General features: G+C 41.4%; 1 protein-coding gene across 2 annotated transcripts; it reads left to right on the forward strand.

Moving 5' to 3' along the window:
- The first annotated feature begins 19,046 nt into the window (after positions 1 to 19,046).
- Positions 19,047 to 21,810, forward strand: LOC131227308 (homeobox-leucine zipper protein HOX9-like). 2 transcript variants are annotated; one of them, XR_009162189.1, is made up of 6 exons: positions 19,047 to 19,493; positions 19,591 to 19,685; positions 20,685 to 20,740; positions 20,823 to 20,871; positions 21,111 to 21,224; positions 21,323 to 21,810. XR_009162189.1 is itself a non-coding variant. In XM_058223080.1 (4 exons), exons 2-4 carry the CDS (start codon positions 19,593 to 19,595, stop codon positions 21,434 to 21,436), a joined length of 321 nt encoding a protein of 106 aa, XP_058079063.1. In that variant the 5' UTR covers positions 19,047 to 19,493; positions 19,591 to 19,592; the 3' UTR covers positions 21,437 to 21,810. The 2 variants fall into 2 exon arrangements, 1 of the variants encoding a protein (XP_058079063.1); XM_058223080.1 differs by lacking the exons at positions 20,685 to 20,740; positions 20,823 to 20,871.
- The last annotated feature ends 2,545 nt before the right edge of the window (positions 21,811 to 24,355 follow it).

Here is a 24,355-nt window from a genome sequence, read left to right on the forward strand (position 1 = left end):
GTTAATGTTGCAGGTTATAGGTTTAGTTTATAAGTTTATGTTAATGTTGTACATTAGAGGTTTAGGTTTAGGTTTAAGAATTTGAGAATACATTCACATTTTAGGTTTAGGTTTAGGTTTTATGTTTAGGTTAAGGTTACAGTTTTAGGTTTTGGTTTAAGTTTAGGTTATAAGTGTAGGTTATAGGTTTATGTTTAGGTTAGGTTATAGGTTAAGGTTTAGGGAATTGAGTTTAGGTTATAGGTTATAGGTTAAGGTTTAGGTTTAGGTTATAGGTTTTGGGATTTGAGAATAGGTTTAGGTTATAAGTATAGGTTTAGGTTAATGTTGTAGGTTATAGGTTTAGGTTATAAGTTTATGTTAATGTTGTAGGTTATAGGTTTAGGTTTAGGTTTAGGTTTAGGGATTTGAGAATACATTTAGGTTTTAGGTTTAGGTTTAGGTTTTACGTTTAGGTTAAGGTTACTGGTTTAGGTTATAGGTTTAGGTTTAGGTTATAAGTGTAGGTTATAGGTTTAGGTTAGGTTATAAGTTAAGGTTAGGGAATTGAGAATATGTTAAGGTTTAGGTTTAGGAATTTGGGTTCGGGTTTAGGTTTGGGTTTTCAAGTTTAGGTTTAGGTTAAGGAGTTGAGATTAGGATTAGGTGTAGGTTTAGGTTTAGGGATTTGAGAATACATTTAGGTTTTAGGTTTATGTTAAGGTTATAGGTTTAGGTTTAGGTTATAGGTTATAGGTTATAGCTTTAGGGAATTGAGAATAGGTTAAGGTTTAAGTTTAGGAAATCGGGTTCGGGTTCGGGATCGGGTTTAGGTTTGGGTTTTCAAGTTTAGGTTTAGGTTAAGGAGTTGAGATTAGGATTAGGTGTAGGTTTAGGTTTAAGGATTTGAGAATACATTTAGGTTTTAGGTTTAGGTTTAGGTTTTAGGTTTAGGTTAAGGTTATAGGTTTAGGTTAGGTTTAGGTGTAGGTTATAGGTTATAGGTTATAGGTTATAGCTTTAGGGAATTGAGAATAGGTTAAGGTTTAGGTTTGAGAAATCGGGTTCGGGATCGGGTTTAGGTTTGGGTTTTCAAGTTTAGGTTAGGGAGTTGAGATTAGGATTAGGTGTTGGTTTAGGTTTAGAGATTTGAGAATACATTTAGGTTTTAGGTTTAGGTTTAGGTTTTACGTTTAGGTTAAGGTTAAGGTTAGGTTCTAGGTTATAAGTTTAGGTTATGGGTTATAGGTTATAGGTTAAGGTTTAGGTCATAGGTTTTGGTTTAGGTTAAGGTTATAGGTTTAGGTTTAGGTTAAGGTTTAGGTTTAAGTTTTAGGTTTAGGTTAAGGTTTAGGTTTAGGTTTAGGTTATAAGTTATAGCTTTAGGGAATTGAGAATAGGTTAAGGTTTGGGTTTTCAAGATTAGGTTTAGGTTTAGGTTAGGGAGTTGAGATTAGGATTAGGTATAGGTTTAGGTTTAGGGATTTGAGAATACATTTACGTTTTAGGTTTAGGTTATAGGTTTTAGGTTTAGGTTTAGGTTATAGGTTTAGGTTTAGGTTATAATGTAGGTTATAGGTTTAGGTTTAGGTTAGGTTATAGGTTAAGGTTTAGGGAATTGAGTTTAGGTTATAGGTTATAGGTTAAGGTTCGGGGTTTAGGTTACAGGTTTAGGTTTATAAGTGTAGGTTATAGGTTTTGGGATTTGAGAATAGGTTTAGGTTATAAGTATAGGTTTATGTTAAGGTTACAGGATTAAGTTCATAAGTGTAGGTTATATGTTTAGGTTTAGGTTGAATTGAGAATAGGTTAAGGTTTAGGTTTAGGAAATCGGGTTCGGGTTCGAGTTCGGGTTAAGGTTTGGGTTTTCAAGTTTAGGTTTAGGTTAAGGAGTTGAGATTAAGATTAGGTATAGGTTTAGTTTTAGGGATTTGAGAATACATTTATGTTTTAGGTTTTAGGTTTAGGTTAAAGTTATAAGTTTAGGTTTTACGTTTAGGTTAAGGTTACAGGTTTAGGTTATAGGTTTTGGTTTAGGTTAAGGTTATAGGTTTATGTTTAGGTTTAGGTTATAGGTTTTGGGATTTGAGAATAGGTTTAGGTTTAGGTTTAGGTTTTGGGGTAGATCCAAAGCTCAAGTAGACCTCGAAACGAATTGGGGCCACAAAAGTTTTCGATCAAGCTGATATTTGTGTTATTCCTTCTTCAGGTCTAGGTCTGTGTGAACTTACCAACAGGTTGGATCTCAAATAACCACCATGGTGGGTCCCAGGAAGGAATCAACGGTCGGGGGCACTGTCCCCACCATGATGTTTAGTTTTAGGTGTAGGTTTAGGTTTAGGGTTATACTAGGGTCTGCTCCAACAATTTCGAGCTAATACATAAACACGGCCTGTCCAAATGGCCAGGCCACTCCAATGTTGTCCATAGGAAATGGATAGCTTTATCATGGTTATAACAGCGGTTCCCACCTTCTAGGGACCCCCGCTCAACATCTGGATAGCTCCGACGCACATCCGGGTCTGCTCCATCAATTTCGAGCAAATATATAAAAACGACTTGTCCAAATGGTCAGGCCACTCTAATGTTATCTATAAGAAATGGATAGATTTATCATGGTCATAACAGCGGTTCCCACCTTCCAAGGACCCCCACTCAACATCCGGATAGCTCCGACGCACATCTGGCTATGCTCGATCAATTTCGAGCTAATACATTTAAAAATAACATAAAAGGTAAGTAAAACAAGAAACATTCATATGAAGATATTGAGGAGAATTACTAGTGTATTTATATTCCTTCTATGTAGGGTTGCTGTTATCCTAATCTAAACAGTTAAGAAATTCAACATGATTTCAAAAGGGGGGATGCTATTATCCTCATTCATTTATTTTTCACTGGTAATTGTCTCAAGTACAAGTTTTTGCTTCTATGGAGTTGGAACTCTTAACACCTATATAAAATGACACTGACAAAGGCCCAACCTGTTGTGTTGCAATAATTCCGAATGGAGTTGATGCTGAAAATGAAACAAGATTGGTTTTTAGTAAATTTCTAAAAATTGGGATCATTTCATGCATTCTTTGATGATTCGAATATCTTGTTTACTTGTAATTGCTTCATATTCAAGAATGATGAAACTTGCAACCATGTGTAAGAAAAGTAGGCACTTGAAAAGGGAAAATTTCAAATCAGTTGCTAATGCTAGTGAAAGAGACGATCATCCGACAAATGAAGGACAAACAACACTCATGAACATAAGTGGAAATGAAAATACATGAGGTTTGATGAAATGAAAATACATGATTCTTGAAATGTACAATGAACATAAGTGGGCACACCAGATGCACCATTTGGGTTCCACTTAACATATCACAGGTAGGCCTCCTAAATGAATGGTAATAGCAATAGGTTCAAACATATGTGAACATTCCCTGAATGTCAATTGAAGTGGATTGCAATTTATTCAATTCATTATAGAGAAAGGCTAAGGTTGTGTGGCACCATCATAATTCACAATTAGAACAGAACGCGTAATTGCTACTCCATGAATTGCTGGACACTAGTTGCAACCTTGGACTATAACCCCTTGTCTTGGAGCATAGGTCTGGATCACTTGGGTTATTATGCTTTTACCAGACCATATTGCAATTCATTTGACTTGAGCAACCAAATGCAACTTTAATATTTTTTCTAATGAGCTAGTATTTTCTGGTACCATAGAGAGAACTCCAAGCCCAAACTAATTAATTGCATTTAATTGACCCATTGAGCCATCATTGTTTAAAACCCAAATGAGCAAATGAAGAAACTTGTAACTAGCCTATTTAACTTTAATTAATATCGTGATATTTTATGATATTTGGTGCAACTAAACACGCCTTTAAGCCTCAGTTTTCTAATTTTGGTTCTTGTTAGTTCTTTTCCATATCACTAAATTTCAATCCAGAGGCACACTAAAAAGCAAATGCATAGTAAAGAAAAAACTTCAAAAAAAGATGCGAATGACAACTTTAAAGAATGGTGATTTGACCCTCGTATAAAGGGGCGATGGAACACTTGTCCCAGGTCCATGCCCTTCATCAAGTGCAGGAATGGAGATGATATGAACATGTCGTGTACCATAAACCAAAACAAAAGAACAAAAATGAAAACAAGGGGTGTTAGACAATGGTTTCGGTGGTGACAGATGTGGTACTCGAAACTGATTTTGAATCCTTGACTTAGGGCTGTTTGGATGCACCACCCTCAACAATGTGAAGTAATGCGCCCTAAAATCCCCAAATCCCTAAATGAGGGTCCACATCGAATCAGGAATCCACAAATTGCTAAATCCCCAAATCCCTAAATCGGTATTGAGATTGAGAGAGAGAGAGAGAGAGAGAGAGATACCTCACCGACCTTCAAAGATAGAGAGAGGGTGTGCGTGGGTAGGGCGTGTGACCACAGTAGGGTGGAGAGATCAGAGAGAGAGGAAGAGAGAGAGAGAGAGAGAGAGAGAGAGAGAGAGGGTGCGAGAGAGATAGAGAGAGAAGAGGGATTAGCCCATGGGTGTCGGGTGGGCGGGCGAGGGGGCTAGGATTGGGTGGGGTGGGGTGGGGTCGGATATTTTAGGAAAAGGTTCTGTACGGTCAAGCTCATGGGGACTTCCCACGAGGTCGAGCTGTGTGGGCCCCACTGTGATGCATGTCGACCATCAACACCGTGCATTTGATGGGCCCCCTTTAAATTATGGGATATCCTAAAAATTAGTCGTATATGGAACTTAGGTGGGCTATATCATCTAAAATCATGTGAAGAATGCCTAAAACATATAAAATCACTTGGTGGGGCCCACTTGAAATTTTAATGCATATGAAGCTTGGTCTGACTCCTCATCCAAGTGGGACACACATAATGGATATATAATATGTAAATCAAAGTAGGCTTTGGTGGTCTTCTCGGTCGAATTCCGGCAACCTTTAACCCTTAACCGGTATTTGCACATGACCCTGAGTCACACGCCGTCAACCCGATCCGACTCGACCAGAGACTTATACCCTAGCGACAGCACCGTCACCGCGGTTCCGATGCCACGACTCGTGTGCCGAGTTGATACCCAGGCCGGGAGATGTGGGCTTGCATTCAATTCGAGGAAAATGCCGCGCGTACGAATTTCGAGAGAATCTCTACAACTTGTCACATCCATCAACCCATCAACCAATCACCTCAACCAAGTACACCATCACCTCACACCCTTCCCCAAGCAACCCCCAAAGTCAAAAAGGTTCTTACACACCCATACTTTTCTTACACCATCTAGCATAAAAGTAAAAAAGTCTCTTACACATCCATCACCACCACATCCATCACCCATCTCTTTCTCTCTCTCTCTCTCTGTTTATAACCCTCACTGTCTCATTTTTTCAAACTCATTTCTAAGCAACCAAAATACCATACGTCCAAGCCCTTTCTAAACTCCAAGAGAACTTTGTGTGTGGCCCACTTCCTACCCTCTCATCTCCCATCTCAACCATCCAAACTCCATCTCCTCCATTAGGATCGAAGCTAAGGAGCAAAGGAAGCCTAGGGAGCAAGAAGGAACGGTGGGTGATCTTGGATCTCCACTTAGTTATTGTTTTATGATTTAAGGGCCCACTTATAGTGGGACCCACCTTGATGTAGGCTTTGTATCAAAGAGGGGCCCATAGTGGCGGGGCCCCTCCATCCTCGGCGATGCCTCTCTCTCTCTCTCTTGTGTATGATGGCTTGTGGCCCACCTTCATGCATGATACCATCCAAGCTGTCCACCCATCCCAAAACGGTGTGGCCCACCTTGATCATGCCCTTTTTAAATCGGTGCAATCCATCCGTTTTATCTAGGTCATCCAATGGGCCTAGATGGTAAGAAACAAATATCAGATCCATCCAAATCAAGTGGGCCACGTCTGTGTGGGACCCACTTTGATTTTTATTAGCACACCGTCTACCCAGCATCCAGGGACGCTAGGCGTGTTGACTGTAGCGTGAATCGACAGTGCTGTGTACTCACAGCAGCGCGGGTTTTTTTTGGACTTTTGGGTAGGTCACGTGTACAGGCTCCACCTTGATGTGTACAGAAAATCCACGCCGTCCATCCTACTCCTCTGCTCATTTTAGGCATTGAGCCGAAAAATGAGGCCAGTCTGATTATTCGGCGGATCATAACATGGAAAACAATGTTTTCTACCCTTGAAATCTTCCCTGATGTCTCTATACACCTGAATACCTTGAATATTGGGCTCATGTAGCTTGTCATGAGCCGTGGAATCCAATGACTGGGTTGGATTTTCTGGATGTGGGCCCCACCTGTGAAAAACCACATGAATATAAAAAAAAGGAAACATACCAGTTGACGCTGCTACAGTCAGAAGGCGCGCAGGCAGCGCCTGCTGCGCTGACGACGGACGGACGGGTGGACCCACGATCCCATCCGTGGGCCCCACTGTGATGTGTGTTGGGGATCAACACCGTGCATATAGTGGGCCCCTTTTTGGGTAGTGGGCCCTCCGAAAATCAGCCTCATCCAGAACTCAGGTGACCCACATGGCAGGAAACAGTAGTGATTGACGTTTGCCATTGAAATCCCTTTTGGGCGTCCAGAAGTTTTGGATCATTGTGAAATTTGTTTTTCCTCTTTACCAGGGTCCGTGGGACCCATTCACGCCGTCCATCCATTGGGGTGGGCCACGCCATCAAGTGTGCATTGTGTCCACCATCCATGGATGGTGGGACCCACCCCACGTGTGGAGCTCACCTTGATGGATGTATGTGATCGTCCAGGTCCTGGACGGTCTGGACGTTAGATATGATATATATTATATTATATTATATTATATTATATATTTTTTTTTATATACCTGTTGTGGTGGGCCCTACGTGGGACCCACCTTTGCCTTCCTAGTGCAGCCTGCTGCATGAACAACAACCATGTGGTTGTTCCTCTTGTCAGCAGCAAGCCCACAGACCCCACATGATGTATGTGTCTTATTTACACCATCCATTATTTCGACGGTGGGGCCCACCATGATGCAAGTGATGTATCCATGCCGTCTAACCATTTGTGAGATCATTTTATGGCATGGGATAAATGAGTGGTGAGCCAGATCTAAAGTTCAAGTGAACCCCACCATTTAAATAGTGGACCGTGACATCCACCGTTCAAACTACTAAGCGCCATGGTAGTTTCCAATTAAGATGATAGTGTTTGCACTTCATTTACCTCTATGTTAACTTATGAATAGGTCGGCTCTCAAATATACATAAGGGTGGGCCCGATTAGATACACATGAGGCCCATCGGTGCGGCATATTTGATGTACATGAAGCCCGTTGGTGCAGCTCATATAATGCAGCCCATATGCAAGGCCCACCTGTTATGTACTTGAGGCCCAGGTGTAAGGCCTACCTATTATGTATATTAGGCCCATATGCAGGGCCCACCTGTTGTGTGTGACTCCATGGGCCCACTATATGTTTGGCCCTATGTAGGCCACTCTTTGGGAGCAATGTTGGTTAGATGTCCACATTAATAGGCAATGATGGTTGGATGTCCACATTGTGACCTTCTCTTAGGCCTTGTTAGGCTCATTCTCATCATTCCCTTAGTGGGTTAACCCAAATAAGTGGGCCCAATTCGACGTAGACGAATGACTCCATGCTATCGGATTTGATGTAACCATGACCGAACGCCGATCTTTATACTATGGATGATCGGTTGTTCATCTATGGACCCCGTCTTGTTTATATGCTGATTATCGGTGCCGATTATCGAGGTCGACGCCGATTATTAACCATAATTATCAGTGCCGATTATCAACCCTGATTATCGGTGCCGATTATCGACGCTGATTATCGGTGTCGATTTTGGAGGCCAACGCCGGTTATCGACACCGATTATGAGTATGTGACAACATAACATCATAATACATGCCCATATCCATCATCTGCATGCTTGTGATGAGATGAGTGATTGATCATACCACATGCCATTGGGCAAATTATTATGGGACTCCCTGGTAAAGGGAGATGCCTACATGAGCACGTGGTACACACATGATTGCTATATGACTGGATAGTGTGATTCATACATTTCGCATTGTGTGACATAGTACTGTACGCCCTAGCGACATCAGGGTCGTAGCCTCCACAGGCGTATCGTGGTTGACAGGATTGGATACCACAAATCCGAGTATCGAGGCCGATTCTGAGTGTCGATTCCAATTGTTGAGGTCGATTCGATTATTGAGGCCTATTGTGATATATTTTCGGCCCATATGGTGAGGCCCGACTTGATGTATATTAGGCTCGTGTGAGAGGCCCATTGCGATGTATATTAGACCCGTGAGATGCGACCCACTTGATGTATATGTGGCCCATGAGTGAGGCCCATCGTGATGTGTATTAAGCTCTTGAGTGAGGCCTATGTTGTTGCATATTTAGCCCTTGTGTGAGGCCATGAGTCCACTATATGTTAGGCTCTATATGGGCCATTCCTTTAGGCCCTTTCATAGACTGATTGTCGATGTCGGTTATTGATACCGATTATGAGTATGTGACTGCATAACATCATGATACATGCCCATATGCATCATCTGCATGTTTGTTATGAGATGTGGTTAACTATTGCATATGTCATTGGGCAGGTTGTTATGAGACTCCCCGATAGGCGGATGTTATCTCACATGAGCGCACGGTATGTACAGGACTGATGCATGACTAGATTGTATGACTCATGCTTCTTGCATTATGTGTTGTGATTACTGTACGCCCTTGCGACATCAGGGTCGTAGCCTCCACAAGCATATCGTGGATGGCCAGATGGGACACCGAAAATGTTTGGTTCGAGCATCGAGCTGCATATATAGCCCTGGGTGAAAATCCCTAAAACCCTCTTAGTACCAGAGGACGCCCCAACGTCGAGACCGAGTGGATATACATGAGTGCCCGAGTGCCGAATACCAGGAGGCCGTGTTTCCCACTGTGTCATGGTCGGTTGGGAGGGGGTGTGGCCTTACCCGCCCGAGGGAGTAGGCATGGCTAGGCTGAGTTTGACCAGCTCGAGGAATGGGTCCACTATTGACAAGCCGGGTAGGTATTAGCAGACTACTGGCCAGGCGAATAGTGAGGTCTCTTCCACTTACCCAGTTGTGCGCTTGATAAGGCGGCAGGTGGTGTGGAGTATACTGGACCTCGGTGATGATCTCAGAAAGGAACCGTACTAATATGTGGACTTATTGAGTAGGAGTTACATACTCATGCATTCGTTTCAATCACTATCCACTCGGGTTGGTGGTGCGCAACTAATTGTTGTGTACCTTCGCATGGCGAGAATTTCGGTTGGACGCGCGACTAACCTGAGATCAGGAGTTTACCACATTGAGTCTGACTATCCAAATTTAGGTATGGGACTGGTTTGGATAGAAGTCCCTTGTGATGGACCCCATAGCCTGCGATACTATGTATTATCATCCCGACTTCACTCCAGCTTGGTCATTTCATTCGCACCGCATATTACATTGCATCTGCAGTACTTAGCATTTTTGGTTGCCATGTTTTTCAATTGATATGACCATTAGTACTCATGCCTTGCATCGATAGCCTTGGTACGACCGATGGCATTCATAGACTTATCAGTATATTTTCACTTATTTCGATATTGTATGATTTATGACATTGTATCCTCGGCATCTAATGTTTGGCTCGCTTTAACTCCTCATTTGTATAACTGACTTGCATTGTGTACGGCTGATAGTATTCATGGACTTATTAGCATGTTTCCGTATTACTCTGACATTGCATACTTACATTTCTACCTTGTGCACACACTTTCACCACTCTCTAAGCTTTCTATAAGCTTATGCACGATAGATGCGTGCGGGTGGCGTCAGGCGTCAATAACATTGAGCTTGGAGCGTGCAACGATTTTCTGGAGCTTTGATTTTTAACATATGTATTTCCTTTTCAGTATTATATTCAAATGTTTATATTAATGGATATGTGATGATGATGATGTTGCCTTTGTGATTTGGGTAAACTTGTGGTTATGCTTATTATGAGTTAAATGTACGTTGGAAAATCCTCCTTATAGGATCCCAGAATCGGAATCTGGTGTATGTGCGCTGAGAGCTGAGAATGGGGACTACAGAGGCTATCGCCGCTGGATTCGGCGATTGGAAATTTTGTGAGCCCAGTTTTCGGGTTTACGGTACGACAGAAGTTGGTATCAGAGCATAACTTGGGAATACCTGAGGATAACATCACAAATCTACTGATAGTTTTAATGGAGGGTAACCCCTCTCAACTTTTGCATGTGGTGTGGCCTAAAAAAGTCACGGATTGACTTGATTTTTAAGCCCCAGGCCCACCATGGAATGGTGCATTTGATTGATTAGGTAGATGTTTGACACCCATCACAGTGGGGCCCACACAGCGTGAAAAATATGAGAAGTTTCCATGAGCTCGACCGTATGGAACCTTTTCCCTTATATATATGTATATATATAAAATAAATTATAAAATTATTATATATCCATCATTAAAATCCTCCTAAGGCCCACTGTATTGTTTATTTGACATCCAATATATTGATTAGGTCATACAGGGCCAGGTGAAGGGGAAAAACAAAATTAGTTTGATCCAAAACTTTTATGGTCCCAAAATATTTTTTAATGGTTGACGCTCATTCAACACTGCTTCCTAGAATGTGGTCCACTTAAGTTTTGGATATATCTCATTTTTTGGTCTCATACCATAAGATGATCTTTAAAAATAGATACACGACATGGATTAAACACATACATCATGGTAGGGCTCACAAAGCACCAACCACCAGCCATTGGATGGTGTCAGGGGGAGTAGCCAATCCGTTCTCCTTATTTGTGGTGTGGTCCATTTAATCTTTAGATATGATTCATTTTTTGGAAAATTCTCTAAAATTATCTCAAAAAATGGGTGGACAGTGTGGGTTCATCCTAAATTTTCGATAAATCCAAAACTCAAGTGTACCATGCCACGCGAAACAGTGTAGAATAATGATTTCCACCGTTGATACCTTCCTTGGGCCCACAATAATGTTTATTTGACATCCAAAATGTTCATAATATCAAAAAGATATAAATGAAGAGAAAACACAAACATCAGCTTGATCTAAAACTTCTATGAATGTTATTTTTAATGGTAGACATTCAGTCCCTACTTTGTAGTCCACTTAAGCTTTGGACCCGCCCCATTTTTTGGTTAATATCTTAAAATAATCCGAGAAAAGCATTGAACGATATGGAGAAAGTCAATCCATGACGTGGGGGTGGGCTAAGAGCTTAAAAATAAAGTCAATCCATGACTTGGGTGGGCCACACCACATAATATAGTGGATAGGGGTTTCCTTAAAACTTTCATAATCATATATTGGGCCTGCCTAAATGTGATTCACATATCTAACCAACTCATTATGTGTGTCTCACTTGGATGAGGGATCAGACCCAGTTTCAGCCGCATTCAAAACTCATGTGGGCCCCACCAAGTGCTTTTATAGTTTTTTAGATGTCTTCACATAGTTTTAGATGATATGGCCCACCTGATTTTTGTATACAGATGATTTTTAAGATATCTCATAAGCTAGAGGGGACACATCAAATGCACGGTGTTGATGTTCGACACACATCATGATGGGCCCTACAAAACTTAACTAACATTAATTCTTAGGTTCTCAAGGGTGTCAATAAGTTGGGTCACAATTTTGACTGGAATATTTGACCCATTTTACATGTCTAGTCCATTCACTCTATTTTACCCATAATTTGACTAGTTACTCGCCCCAATCATTCTACATATGAGAAAGATATTGGGCGAACAAGATTGATCAACAATTTGAGTGAATTTTGATTTAAACATCTGAAGTTATTTACTCTTCAATCTGGATTGATCAAATTGTTCAAAAACGGTTAAAAGTTGTTCATAATATCAAAAATATATGAATGAATAGAAAACACAAACATCACCTTGATCCAAAACTTCTATGGCCTCCAAGAAATTTTAAATGGTAGAGGTCCAATCACACTATTTCCTGTGGTGTGGTCCACTTGAGCTTTGGATATGCTTCCTTTCCGTTCTTTAGACCTCAAATTATCTGTTAACAAGGAAACCCGTCTCCATTATATTATGTGGTGTGGTCCACATTAGGCTGATGTTTGTGTTTTCCCCTCATTCATATCTTTTTGATATTATGAACATGTTGGATGACAAATAAACATTACTGTGGGCCAAAGGAAGGTATCAACGGTGGAAATCATTAAAACATTCTGGGGGCCATAAAAGTTTTGGCTCAAGATGATTTTTGTTTTTCCCCTTCATCTAGGCCTGTATGACCTAGTAAATAGATTGGATGCTAAATAAACAGTACAATGGGCCTTACGAGGATTTTAATGATGGATATCCAATCACTATTGTTTTCATGTGGTGTGGTCCACCTGATATTTTATATACCTCTCATTTTTGGGCCCCACCATGATGTATGTTTTATATCCCCACCTTCTAGCCATTTGGAGAGATCATTTTAGGGCAATATCCAAAGATAAATCCAAAGATCCAGTGGACCCCAGCATAGAAAACAGTGGGGATTGTGACACCCACCATTAAAAACTTTTAAAGGCCACGAAAGTTTTAGATCAAGCAGATATTTGTGTTTTACCTTATTTCATGTCTTTTTTAACTGTTGAACAGGTTGGATTTCAAATAAAAATTATGGTGGGCCTTAGGATAGTTTCAACGGTGGGAACCACTCTCCCCACTATTTTCCGCGGTCCTCCTGGTTGAATTCCGGCGACCCACGATCTATTATCAGCATTGTGCGCAACCCTGAGTCGTGTCCCTTATATCAGAGTCGGCTCAACTCGAAACTTATATCCTTGGGACCGCGCCATCGCCGCGGTTCCGATGCCTCGTCTCATGCGCCAAGATGATACCCAAGCCAGGAGATGTGGGCCCATGTTCAGTTTGAGAAAATTTCATGCATTTGTAATCCCAAGAGAATTTCTACAACATATCCCATCAATTACCACATCATGTCAAGTACAACACCATCCCCAAAGTCAACTCTCTCTCTTACACACCCTTACATGTCAAGTACACATCAGTTACTCCATCACACATCACTCCATCACCCATCCCTTTCTCTCTCTCTCTTTACATCCCATCCTCTCTCTCTCTCATTTCCCCATTTTCAAACAAGCAACCCCATGAGAGGAGAAAATGTCCAAGCTCCATGAGAAATTTAGGTGTGGCCCACCTTCCTACCTCCCATCTTCACCATCCAAAATCCATCTCGACCGTTGAATCACACCCCTTGGAGCTCTAGATCGCATTGGTGGAAGAAGGAAGAGGAGATCAAAGGTGGGTGATTTTATTTATTTAATTTGTGATTTGAGAGCCCACATATATGAGACCCATCTTGATGTATGCATTGTTTAGGGATCGCCTATAGTGGCGGGGTCCCTCCCCTTCTCACCGATCTCTCTCTCTCTCTCTCTCTCTCTCTCTCTCTCTCTCTCCCTTCCTTTTGATGCCGTGTGGCCCACCTGATGTGTTTGGTATATCCACGCCATCCATCACGGTGGAGCCCACTTTGATGTATGTAGTGTATCCACACAGTCCAGCAACTTGGACGGTGAGACCCACCATGACGTATGTGTATCATCCACACCGTCCATCCACGGTGGAGCACATTGACGTATGTATTATACAGCCCGTGGGGCCCATGTGATATATGTATTTTACCTTGGCCGTCCACCAAGTGGGCCAGATTACTGACCGTCCAACCGTGGGACGTCCAGCAGCAGACGCCGCTGGACATTATGAAAGGAAGAAATAAATATCAGCTTTATCCCCAATCGGGTGGGCCACACTGACGTGGCACCACCCTGTTGTATGTGTTTTATCCACCATTCATCAGGGATGGTGGGACTCCACCTACCAATCCGTGCATCCAGCTGTTCGTCCATTGCTGGACGCTGGATGCTGGATGATAATAATAATAATAATAATAATAATAATAATAATAATGATATTATATAATATATATAAATATATTATACATATACTGATATATATATCTGGTGGGCCCCACGTGGGACCCACCTTTGTAAGCGGTTTGGCTGTTGCTACTGTAGTGCAGCAAGCAAGTGGACCTCCCACCGTTTTGAATGTATGTCATCGGCACCGTTCATCTGGACGGTGCCATGCACGTCCCACCATGACGCAGCATTCTATCTGCACTGTCTATCCTTCACCCGTGCAAAACATATGGGGCCTGCCTTCTGTACCTGTGAAATCCTCACCGTCCAGCAAGGACGGTGGGATCCATCGTGATGTGAGCGTTTTATCCATGCTGCCCTGCAGCCATGGCACCGTCAATCCATTTCCCCTGGTGGACCACCACGATTGTATGTGTTACATCCCATAGTCCATCTGGACGGTGGAAATCTTGCAGCTGGGAGCTGCCGTGTACGTCAGCAGGTTCAGGACCCAACATGATGTGTGTGTTCTGAGCACAACGTCCATCTGCTGGTGGGGCCCTGACCGTGATGTATATGATATATCTTAACCATCCATCTGTCTGGACGTGGGCCCCACACCAGCCATATGGTTGCTGTATGATGTCAGTAGGTCAGGTGGGCCCTGACCGTGATGTATGCTGTATATCCAACCGTTCACCCATGTGGGCACCACATGATGTGTATCTTATATCCACACCGTCCAGCTCTCTGGATGGTGGAATCCACTGTGATGTTTATGCCGTTCATCAGTGTGTGGCCCACGTAATGTGGAACCCACACATGATATAGTGTTTTATCCATGCTGGACGTGGGATCCTTAATGCATCTGGACGAGTCTATATATATATATAATATAATATAATATAATATACTATATCTGTATAGCTGGTGGGCCCCACGTGGATAGCCCACCATGATGCATGCTTTAATCACCACCGTCCACTGTCTGGGACGGTGGGACCCACCTCTTTCTCTAAATGCAGCCTTGGGCCCACCTGATGTATGTGCATCACGCACACCGTCCATTGCATGGATGGTGCTGATTCACCTTGATGATGTTTAGACAGTGCTGATCATCATTAGTGGGCCATGTGCCTCATGGAATGATAGTGTACGGTGATACATATGTTGCACCTCAACTATTGAAATGATTTTAGATGTAATCCAAGCTCCCATCTGTGAGGCCCATCTTGATGTATTTTTATGTCCCATTCGTCAGGTCCACTTTGATGTATTTTGTGGCCCATGTGATGTGACCCACTTTAATATACTTGTGGCCCATCTGTGAGGCCTGTCTTGATATATTTGTAGCCCATCTATAAAGCCCATTAGTGCAGCCCATTGATGTGACCCACTTAATGTTTATGAGGGCCATTAGTGCGGCCCATTGATGCAGCCCACTTGATGTGTTTGAGGCCCATGTGCAAGGCCCACCTGTTATTTATTAGAGGCCCATGTGTAGGCCCCACCAATTATATATTTGAAGCCCATGGGTTGTGGTTCATTGTGATGTATTCGAGGCCCATAGGCAAAGCCTTATGTGATGTATTTGTGGCCCATATGATGTGGCCCATAGTGATATGTATTAGGTCCATGTGATGCTGCCCGTAGTGATGTGTATTAGGTCCTTGTGTGAGGTCATGGGCCACGATACGTTTGGCTTTATGTGGGCCACTCCTTGGGAGCAATGTTGGTTGAATGCCCACAATGATGGGCAATAATGGTTAAATGTCCACATTGTGACCTTCCCTTAGGCCCTTTGTTAGGCCGAGGCCGATTCCGATTGCCGAAGCCGATTCCGATTGTTAAGGCCGACTCTGATTATCGAGGCCAATTCATATTATCGAGGCTGATTGTTGAGGCTGATTCTGATTATCGATGCCGATTTCGATTGCCGAGGCCGATTATTGAAGCCAATTCTGACTATCGAGACCGATTCCGATTATCGACGCCGATTCTAATTGTCGAGGCCGATTCTAATTATTGAGGCCGATTGTATAGACCGATTTCGATTGTATAGGCCGATTTCGATTGTAGAGGCCGATCTGATTGTCGAGGCTGATTCCGATTGTTGAGGCTGATTCCAATTGTTGAGGCCGATTTCGATTGCCAAGGCCGATTGTCGAGACCCATATGATGTATATGCGACCCGTATTTGAGGCCCATTGTGATATGTATTCAGCCCGTGTTTAAGGCCTAATGTGATGAATATGAGGTCTATGTGATGAGGCCCATTGTGATACATTTAAGGGCCAGGTGATGAAGCCCATTGTGATGTATAGTAGGCCCATGTGAGAGGCCCATCGTGATATGTATTAAGCTCTTGAGGCTCATGGTGTTGTATATTAGGCCCCTGTGTGAGGCCATGGGTCCACTATATGTTAGGCTTTGTGGGCCACTCCTTGGGGGCAATGTTGGTTAAATGTCCACATTGTTGAGGTCGATTATCGATGCCAATTATTGAGGCCGATTGTCGGTGCCAGTTATTAATACCGATTATGAGTATGTGACAGCATAACATCATGATACATGCCCATACACATCATCTGCATGCTTGTTATGAGATGTGGTTGACCATTGCATATGTCATTGGGCAGGTTATTATGAGACTCCCTGATAGGCGGAGGTTATCTTACATGAGTGCACGGTATGCGCAGGATTGATGCATGACTAGATTGTATGACTCATGCATCTTGCATTGTGTGTTGTGACTATTGTACGCCCTAGCGATATCAGGGCCATAGCCTCCACAAGCATATCGTGGATGGCCAGATGAGACACCGAAAATGTTTGATTCTAACATAAGGGTGTCATAGATGTCCTTGGGTGAAAATCTTTAGACCTCCATGGCTAGGAGACGCCCCAACGTCGAGACCAAGTGGATATATATGAGCGTATGAGAGACGAATACTAGGAGGTCGCGTCTCCCACTGTGTCGTAGTCGGTTGGAAGGGGGTGTGGCCTTACCCGCCCAAGGGTAGGGGGCATTACTAGGCTGAGTTTGACCAGCTCGTGAATGAGTCCGCTATCGACGTGCCGGGTAAATATGGGTTGACTACTGGCCAGGTGGATGGTGAGGTCTCTTCCACTTGCATGGTCACGCGTCAGTGGACGGCGATTTGCATGTAGAGTGTACTAGACCACGGTGATGATCTCAGAGAGAAATCGTACTGATATGTGGACTTATTGAGTAGGAGTTGCATATTCATTTATTTATTTATTCACTATCCACTTGGGTTGATGATGCGTAACTAATTATTGTGTACCTTCGTAATGACGAGGATTTCGATTGGGCGCAAGACTAACCTGAGATCAGGAGTCTACTACATTGAGTCTGACTATCCGAATTTAGGTATGAGACTGGTTTAGATAGAAGTCCTTTGTGATGGACCCCATAGCCTGCGATACTACGTACTATCATCCCGACTTCACTCCAGCTTGGTCATTTCATTTGCACAGCATATTGCATTGCATCATCAGCATCTGATATTTGGCTTACTGTCCCCGCATTACATAGCTGATGTACATTGCTTCATTAGGATATGATATTATTTTTATTATATTTTTGCATCGCATAGCTTGGATAAGGCTAATGATATTTATGGGCCTATCAGTATGTTTTCACATTACTCTGATATCGTATGATTTACGATCTTTCCAATATTTCTGATATTGTATGATTATGAGTTTATCAGTATTTCCACTTACTCTCATTACTCTGATATTGCTTACTTGACACTTACCTTGTGCATACACTTTCACCACCAATTAAGCTTTTTATAAGCTTATGCACGATAGATGCATGCAGGTGGTGTTAGGTTGTAGCAGCGTTGAGCTTGGAGCATGCAGCGAACCTCTGGAGCTTTGATTTTGTCATATGTATTTTTCTTTTCAGCACTGTATTCAAATGTTTATATTAGTGAATATGTGATGATGATATTGCCTTTGTGATTTGGGTAAACTTGTGGTTATGCTTATTATGAGTTAAATGTAAGTTGAAAAATCCTCCTTGTAGGATTCCAGGATCGGAATCTGGCGTATGGACGCTAGGAGCTGAGAATGGGGTACTACGGAGGCTGTTGGCACCGGATTTGGCGATCGAAAATTTTCTGAGCCCGGTTTCCGAGTTTGGGGCGTGACAGTTTCAATGGTGGGAACTACTCTCTCCACTGTTTTCTGTGGTGAGGTCCACTACATCTTTTTATCTACCTCATTCTTTAGCTCATGCCCTAAAATAATATCTCAGAATGGATGGACGGTGTGGATACAACACATACATCATAGTGGGGCGCACAGAACTTGGTGACATCACTTTAGTAGCCAACACGCTACTCAATCGGTATGTAAGCCACGCTGACAGTCTCTCTCTCTCTCTCTCTCTCTCTCTCTCTCTCTCTCTCCTTGTCTCGCACGCTCTCCCTCCTCTCGCTCTCTATCTCTCTCTTCCCCTCTCTCTTCCTCCCACGTATATGTGGACCACACCAAAAACAGTAGTGGAGATAATGATTTTCACCGTTGAAAAATTTGTAAGCCCACCATAATGTTTATTTTTCATCCAATCAGTATATAAGGCCACATATAGGTGTATGAAGAGTAAAAACACACTACTAAAAAAATGAGTAAAGGATACAGAACATGTAGGATTTTAGCTACGGATATAAACTGTAGTTGGTACACCACTAGAAATGAATGGTCATGAAAGGGACTTTTTGAGGCCCATCACCATATATGTGTTCTATCTAATCTGTCCATCTATTTTAAAATATAATTTTATGGTATCTTCCAAAAAAATAAGGTATATGGAAGGCTCAAGTGGACCACATGGTAGGAATTCCTATGGTGTGGTTCGGTTTGGCCTTCAATATAACTCATTTTTTCTATCATTCCGTGAATGTATTTATAAAAATAAATGGACGGAATGGATAAACCATATACATCATAGTGTGGGCCCCACATAGGTACCCAATCCACGCCTAAAAAAATTGGGTGCATGCTCTCTCTTGTTGACTGATTTCTTGATTTCTCTCTCAGGAAGAGTTGCAGAGAATGAATCTTGAACTAATCAGGAAAAGATTAAACTCAACAAACAGCTCCCTTAGTCGGCAACATCATTGAGGTCAGTCTTCATTGTCAGATCAACAACCCTGGTTGAGAATGCGATCCACTTCTTTGCATGGACGCAGGAAACTGGAGTCCTTGCCAAAGGATTCACCTATTAGCATGTCTTGAAAACCCGTTTGGGCCTGTTGCAGATGATGAAAGGGAAGGAACTTCATGTGATTATAAATAGGAGAGGATTCAAATTTGATGTTTCCGTGGCAAATGCTCTGATTGATATGTATGGAAAATGTGGGGATCTGGAGGCTGCTCGTTGGCTGTTTGACAGAATGCCTCAGAGAGATGCTGCTTCATGGACATGCATGATATCTGACTACTTGCAAAGAGGGTATTCAAATATTTTCTTTTCTTTTATTTTTCTTCTTTTAGACCTTTAATTATGACGTACTTTCAGGCTTTCATTGTGCTTATCTGTCATTCAACAGGAATGGGTTCTGATGACCAGTTGCCGCCTGGGTTTGAGGGACCTCAAGTCGCTGCCCTCCAAATCCCTCCGATCACGCGGCAATGTCCTCCCAGAGTATGCCAATGTTCATTTACCTTTTGAGTTCTCAATGCAGTTTGTGAGAAGCTGTACTCTTTTCTATTGCTTAACCTTATAATTTTCAGTAACAAGAGTTTCATGCTTTTAGAAGGGAAGGAATCATATGATCCTAGTTTATTTTTTTGAAAAAACGAAGTCTTATTCCTCGACCCAAGGATGTGCACATTTTACTTTCTTCCATTTGTAAAAGTGGAGCCCACTACTCATTTATCCAGATCAATGGTATGTTGAGCTGTATTCTGAATGGATCAAAAGTTTCCTCTAATGGACAAGCCTAACTTTTGGTGTGGTCCGGAAGTAGATGAGTAGGTTGAGAAATACATCATCAGTCTACATTCAATTGAAAAAAGAAGAGGACTAAGCTTGGTGGCTAGGATCTTCCTGTCTGGGGGGCTTGGTCCATCCATGATAGGGCCCAACAGACCAATGGCCTGGTCTCTGGACCATTGGCCCTCTGGTACAAAATTGAAAATATGAGTATAATGCATATCTTCTTGCCAAGGATCTGGTAATTCCTCTTTAAATGCTTCCCGCTCAAGTCTCTGGTTTAAATCCAGTAGTAAAGGATTGAAGTCATATATTTGCTTCTTTTCCTCCAATCCATAGTTTCAAATTCTAAACTTCTTCTATGAGTATGGAAATGGGCAGTTGAGGTGAAAGGAGGGAACATTGTTTATTTTTTATACTAATGCGGCCTGAACTATTATCTTGTTAATTGAGTTGTCTTCAATGGAAGATTTTAGAGCAACCCCCAATCATCACTAGTGTAAATCAGATTATTGTTCTGGATGAAAGAAAGTTGCACAATAGGATTATTGGATTTTCCATTTTCCCTCAATTTGAGAATTGTTGAAAATCTTGCAATTGAAATTCAGGTCTTTGTCGATTTTCCATTTACTGCATTATGTTTAGTTCTTCTTCACTTACATTTTCTATTTTTAATTTTTTTTTAACTTTTTGTGTTTTGTTTGGTAGTTGGATAGGGATTTATTGCCGAAGGCTTACAAAAGACATCAGCTAGGTTGGGCAATGTACGTTGAATCCCATCTTTCTTCACCACAATTTAATTTGTACTCATCACTGTTTGAGTTGCAAACCTATACATGATTTTAGGTGGCCATGATGCATACTAATATACTGGATTGAGGAGGCTGGATAGATTGTAAATTTGTGGGGTTTCTCCATTTTCTTTGTTTGATTGTTGTGCTTATTTTCTGATTTTATGTAATCTTTTCTTCAAGGCATTTTCAGGAACTAGAATGCATTTTGATTATTTTCAGCCAGTTAAGACATTTCGTGGTTTTCCATCAATTCATTTGGAAGTCGGGGGTTGAATAATTTTTTTTCCTAGTTATTAGTGATTTGGTCAACTACCAGTAATTCAATTCCATCCTTTGACAGATCGCAGAGATCCTCAAAGATTGTCCATCTTGGTTCCGGGATTGCCGAAGCCTCGAAGTCTTCAACATGTTTCCCGCTGGAAACAGAGGGACAATTGAATTGATATACATGCAGGTTGGTAAGAGTAGTATGACTTTAGCCCATCTCTGTCCATTATCAGAACCATCACTTCTCTCCCCTATCCAGATCATTGACATCTCAGTTGTTTTCAGATGTATGCTCCAACAACCTTAGCTCCTCCACGTAACTTCTGGACTTTGAGATACACCACAAGTTTAGAAGATGGCAGTCTAGTGGTATGTCATGCCACCAAGTCCTCTTTATAGATAGCTGATTAGTAAGTGTTTCATTTGGGGAGCCACTATGCATTCCCACCCCTTTGATTTGCTAGTACCCATCTTCCATTTTGGTAATTGAAACCATTCTAGTATACAATACCCATTTCCCATTTTGGCAATATAAATTGTTTTTGTCTTCTATTTCAATCACCAAAATGCAAATTGGGTAATAGCAAATCATTCAGGGTGGTTTTAGATATTATTTCCTTTACTACCCGGAGCTGTTGGAAAGGGTCCATTTCCATTTGTGTAAATTTAACTAAATTTTGAAGACAAACTTTCCATAGTTTTCTACTATATGGGAAGGCAATGCTAATGAAACTTGTCATTGCCTAAGATTGTGAGGAGGAATGAAAATAAAAATCTTCCATCAAATGCTACTTGCTATTAAGTTTCTTATAAATAAGTGCCTATTTGCCTATGTTTCTTGTGTATCATAGAGGATGCAATATGAACAAATAATGACATGCCTTAAGGCATCCATCCCAATAGTGAAATGATATCAAGTTTTATCATTTAAGTAACAACTCAAAATCAACCTAGTACATAGAAGGAATATAGATACACTAGTAATGCAACCCTCATCACATATAATGTAATATTAACATCTTAGTCATAATCAACTCAAAATCAACCTAGTACATAGAAGGAATATAGATACACTAGTAATTTCCCTCAATATCTTCATATGGATGTTTCTTACTTTACTTACCTTTTATGTTATTTTTAAATGTATTAGTTCGAAATTGATGGAGCAGACCCGGATGTGCGTCGGAGCTATCCGGATGTTGAGCGGGGGTCCCTGGAAGGTGAGAACCACTGTTATGACCATGATAAAGATGTCCATTTTTTTTGGACAACATTAGAGTGGCCTGGCCATTTGGACAGGCTGTGTTTATGTATTTGCTCGAAATTGATGGAGCAGACCCGGATGTGCGTCGGAGTTATCCGGATGTTGAGTGGGGGTCCCTAGAAGGTGGGAACCGCTGTTATAACCATAATGAAGCTGTCCATTTCCTATGGGCAACATTGGAGTGGCTTGGCCATTTGGACAGGCTGTGTTTATGTATTTGCTCGAAATTGATGGAGCAGACCCGGATGTGCGTCGGAGTTATCCGGATGTTGAGTGGGGGTCCCTAGAAGGTGGGAACCACTGTTATGACCATGATGAAGCTGTCCATTTCTTATGAACATCATTGGAGTGGCCTGGCCATTTGGACAGGCCGTGTTTATGTATTAGCTCGAAATTGTTGGAGCAAACCCTAAACCTAAACCTACACCTAAAACTAATACCTAAAACTAAACATCATGGTGGGGACAGTGTCCTCGACCGTTGATTCCCTCCTAGGACCCACCATGGTGGTTATTTGAGATCCAACCTGTTGGTAAGTTCACACAGACCTAGACCTGAAGAAGGAATAACACAAATATCGGCTAGATCGAAAACTTTTGTTGCCCTAATTCGTTTCGAGGTCCACTTGAGCTTTGAATCTATCCAAAAACCTAAACCTAAACCTAAATATATTCTCAAATCCCAAAACCTATAACCTAAACCTAAACCTTAACCTAAACCTAAACCTTAACCTATAACCTATAACCTATAACCTAAACTTATAACCTATAACCTAACCTTAACCTAAACCTATAACCTAAAACCTAAATGTATTCTCAAATCCCTAAACCTAAACCTACACCTAATCCTAATCTCAACTCCCTAACCTAAACCTAAACCTAAACTTGAAAACCCAAACCTAAACCCGATCCCAAACCCGAACCTGATTTCCTAAACCTAAACCTTAACCTATTCTCAATTCCCTAAAGCTATAACCTATAACTTATAACATACAACCTAAACCTAAACCTATAACCTTAACCTAAACCTAAAACCTAAATGTATTCTCAAATCCCTAGACCTAAACGTACACCTAATCCTAATCTCAACTCCTTAACCTAAACCTAAACTTGAAAACCCAAACCTAAACCCGAACCCGAACCCGAACCCGAACCCGATTTCCTAAACCTAAACCTTAACCTATTCTCAATTCCTTAAACCTTAACCTATAACCTAACTTAAACCTAAACCTATAACCTACACTTTTAACCTAAACCTGTAACCCTAACTTAAACGTAAAACCTAAACCTAAACCTAAAACCTAAATGTATTCTCAAATCCCTAAACCTAAACCTTAACTTATTCTCAATTCCTTAAACCTTAACCTACGATAACCTACGACATTAACATAAAATTATAACGTACAATATTAACCTAAACCTATACTTATAACCTAAACCTATTCTCAAATCCCAAAACCTACAACCTAAACCTAAACCTTAACCTATAACCTATAACCTAAACCTATAACCTATAACCTAAACTCAATTCTCTAAACATTAACCTATAACCTAACCTAAACCTATAACCTAAACCTAAACTTAAAAACTAAATGTATTCTCAAATTCCTAAACCTAAACCTACACCTAATCCTAATCTCAACTCCCTAACCTAAACCTAAACCTAAACTTGAAAACCCAAACCTAAACCCGATCCCGAACCCGATCACGATTTCCTAAACTTAAACCTTAACCTATTCTCAGTTCCCTAAACCTATAGCTTATAACCTAAACCTAAACCTAAAACCTAAATTTATTCTCAATTCCCTAAACCTAAACCTACACCTAATCCTAATCTCAACTACCTAACCTAAACCTAAACCCAAATCTAAACCCGAACCCACACCCGATTTCCTAAACCTAAACCTTAACCTATTCTCAATTCTCTAAACCTTAACCTATTCTCAATTCCCTAAACCTTAACCTATAACCTAACCTAAACTTAAACCTATAACCTACACTTATAACCTAAACCTGTAACCTTAACCTAAACGTAAAACCTAAACCGAAACCTAA

The sequence above is a fragment of the Magnolia sinica genome, chromosome 15 (assembly GCF_029962835.1).
Source record: "Magnolia sinica isolate HGM2019 chromosome 15, MsV1, whole genome shotgun sequence".
NCBI lineage: Eukaryota > Viridiplantae > Streptophyta > Magnoliopsida > Magnoliales > Magnoliaceae > Magnolia > Magnolia sinica.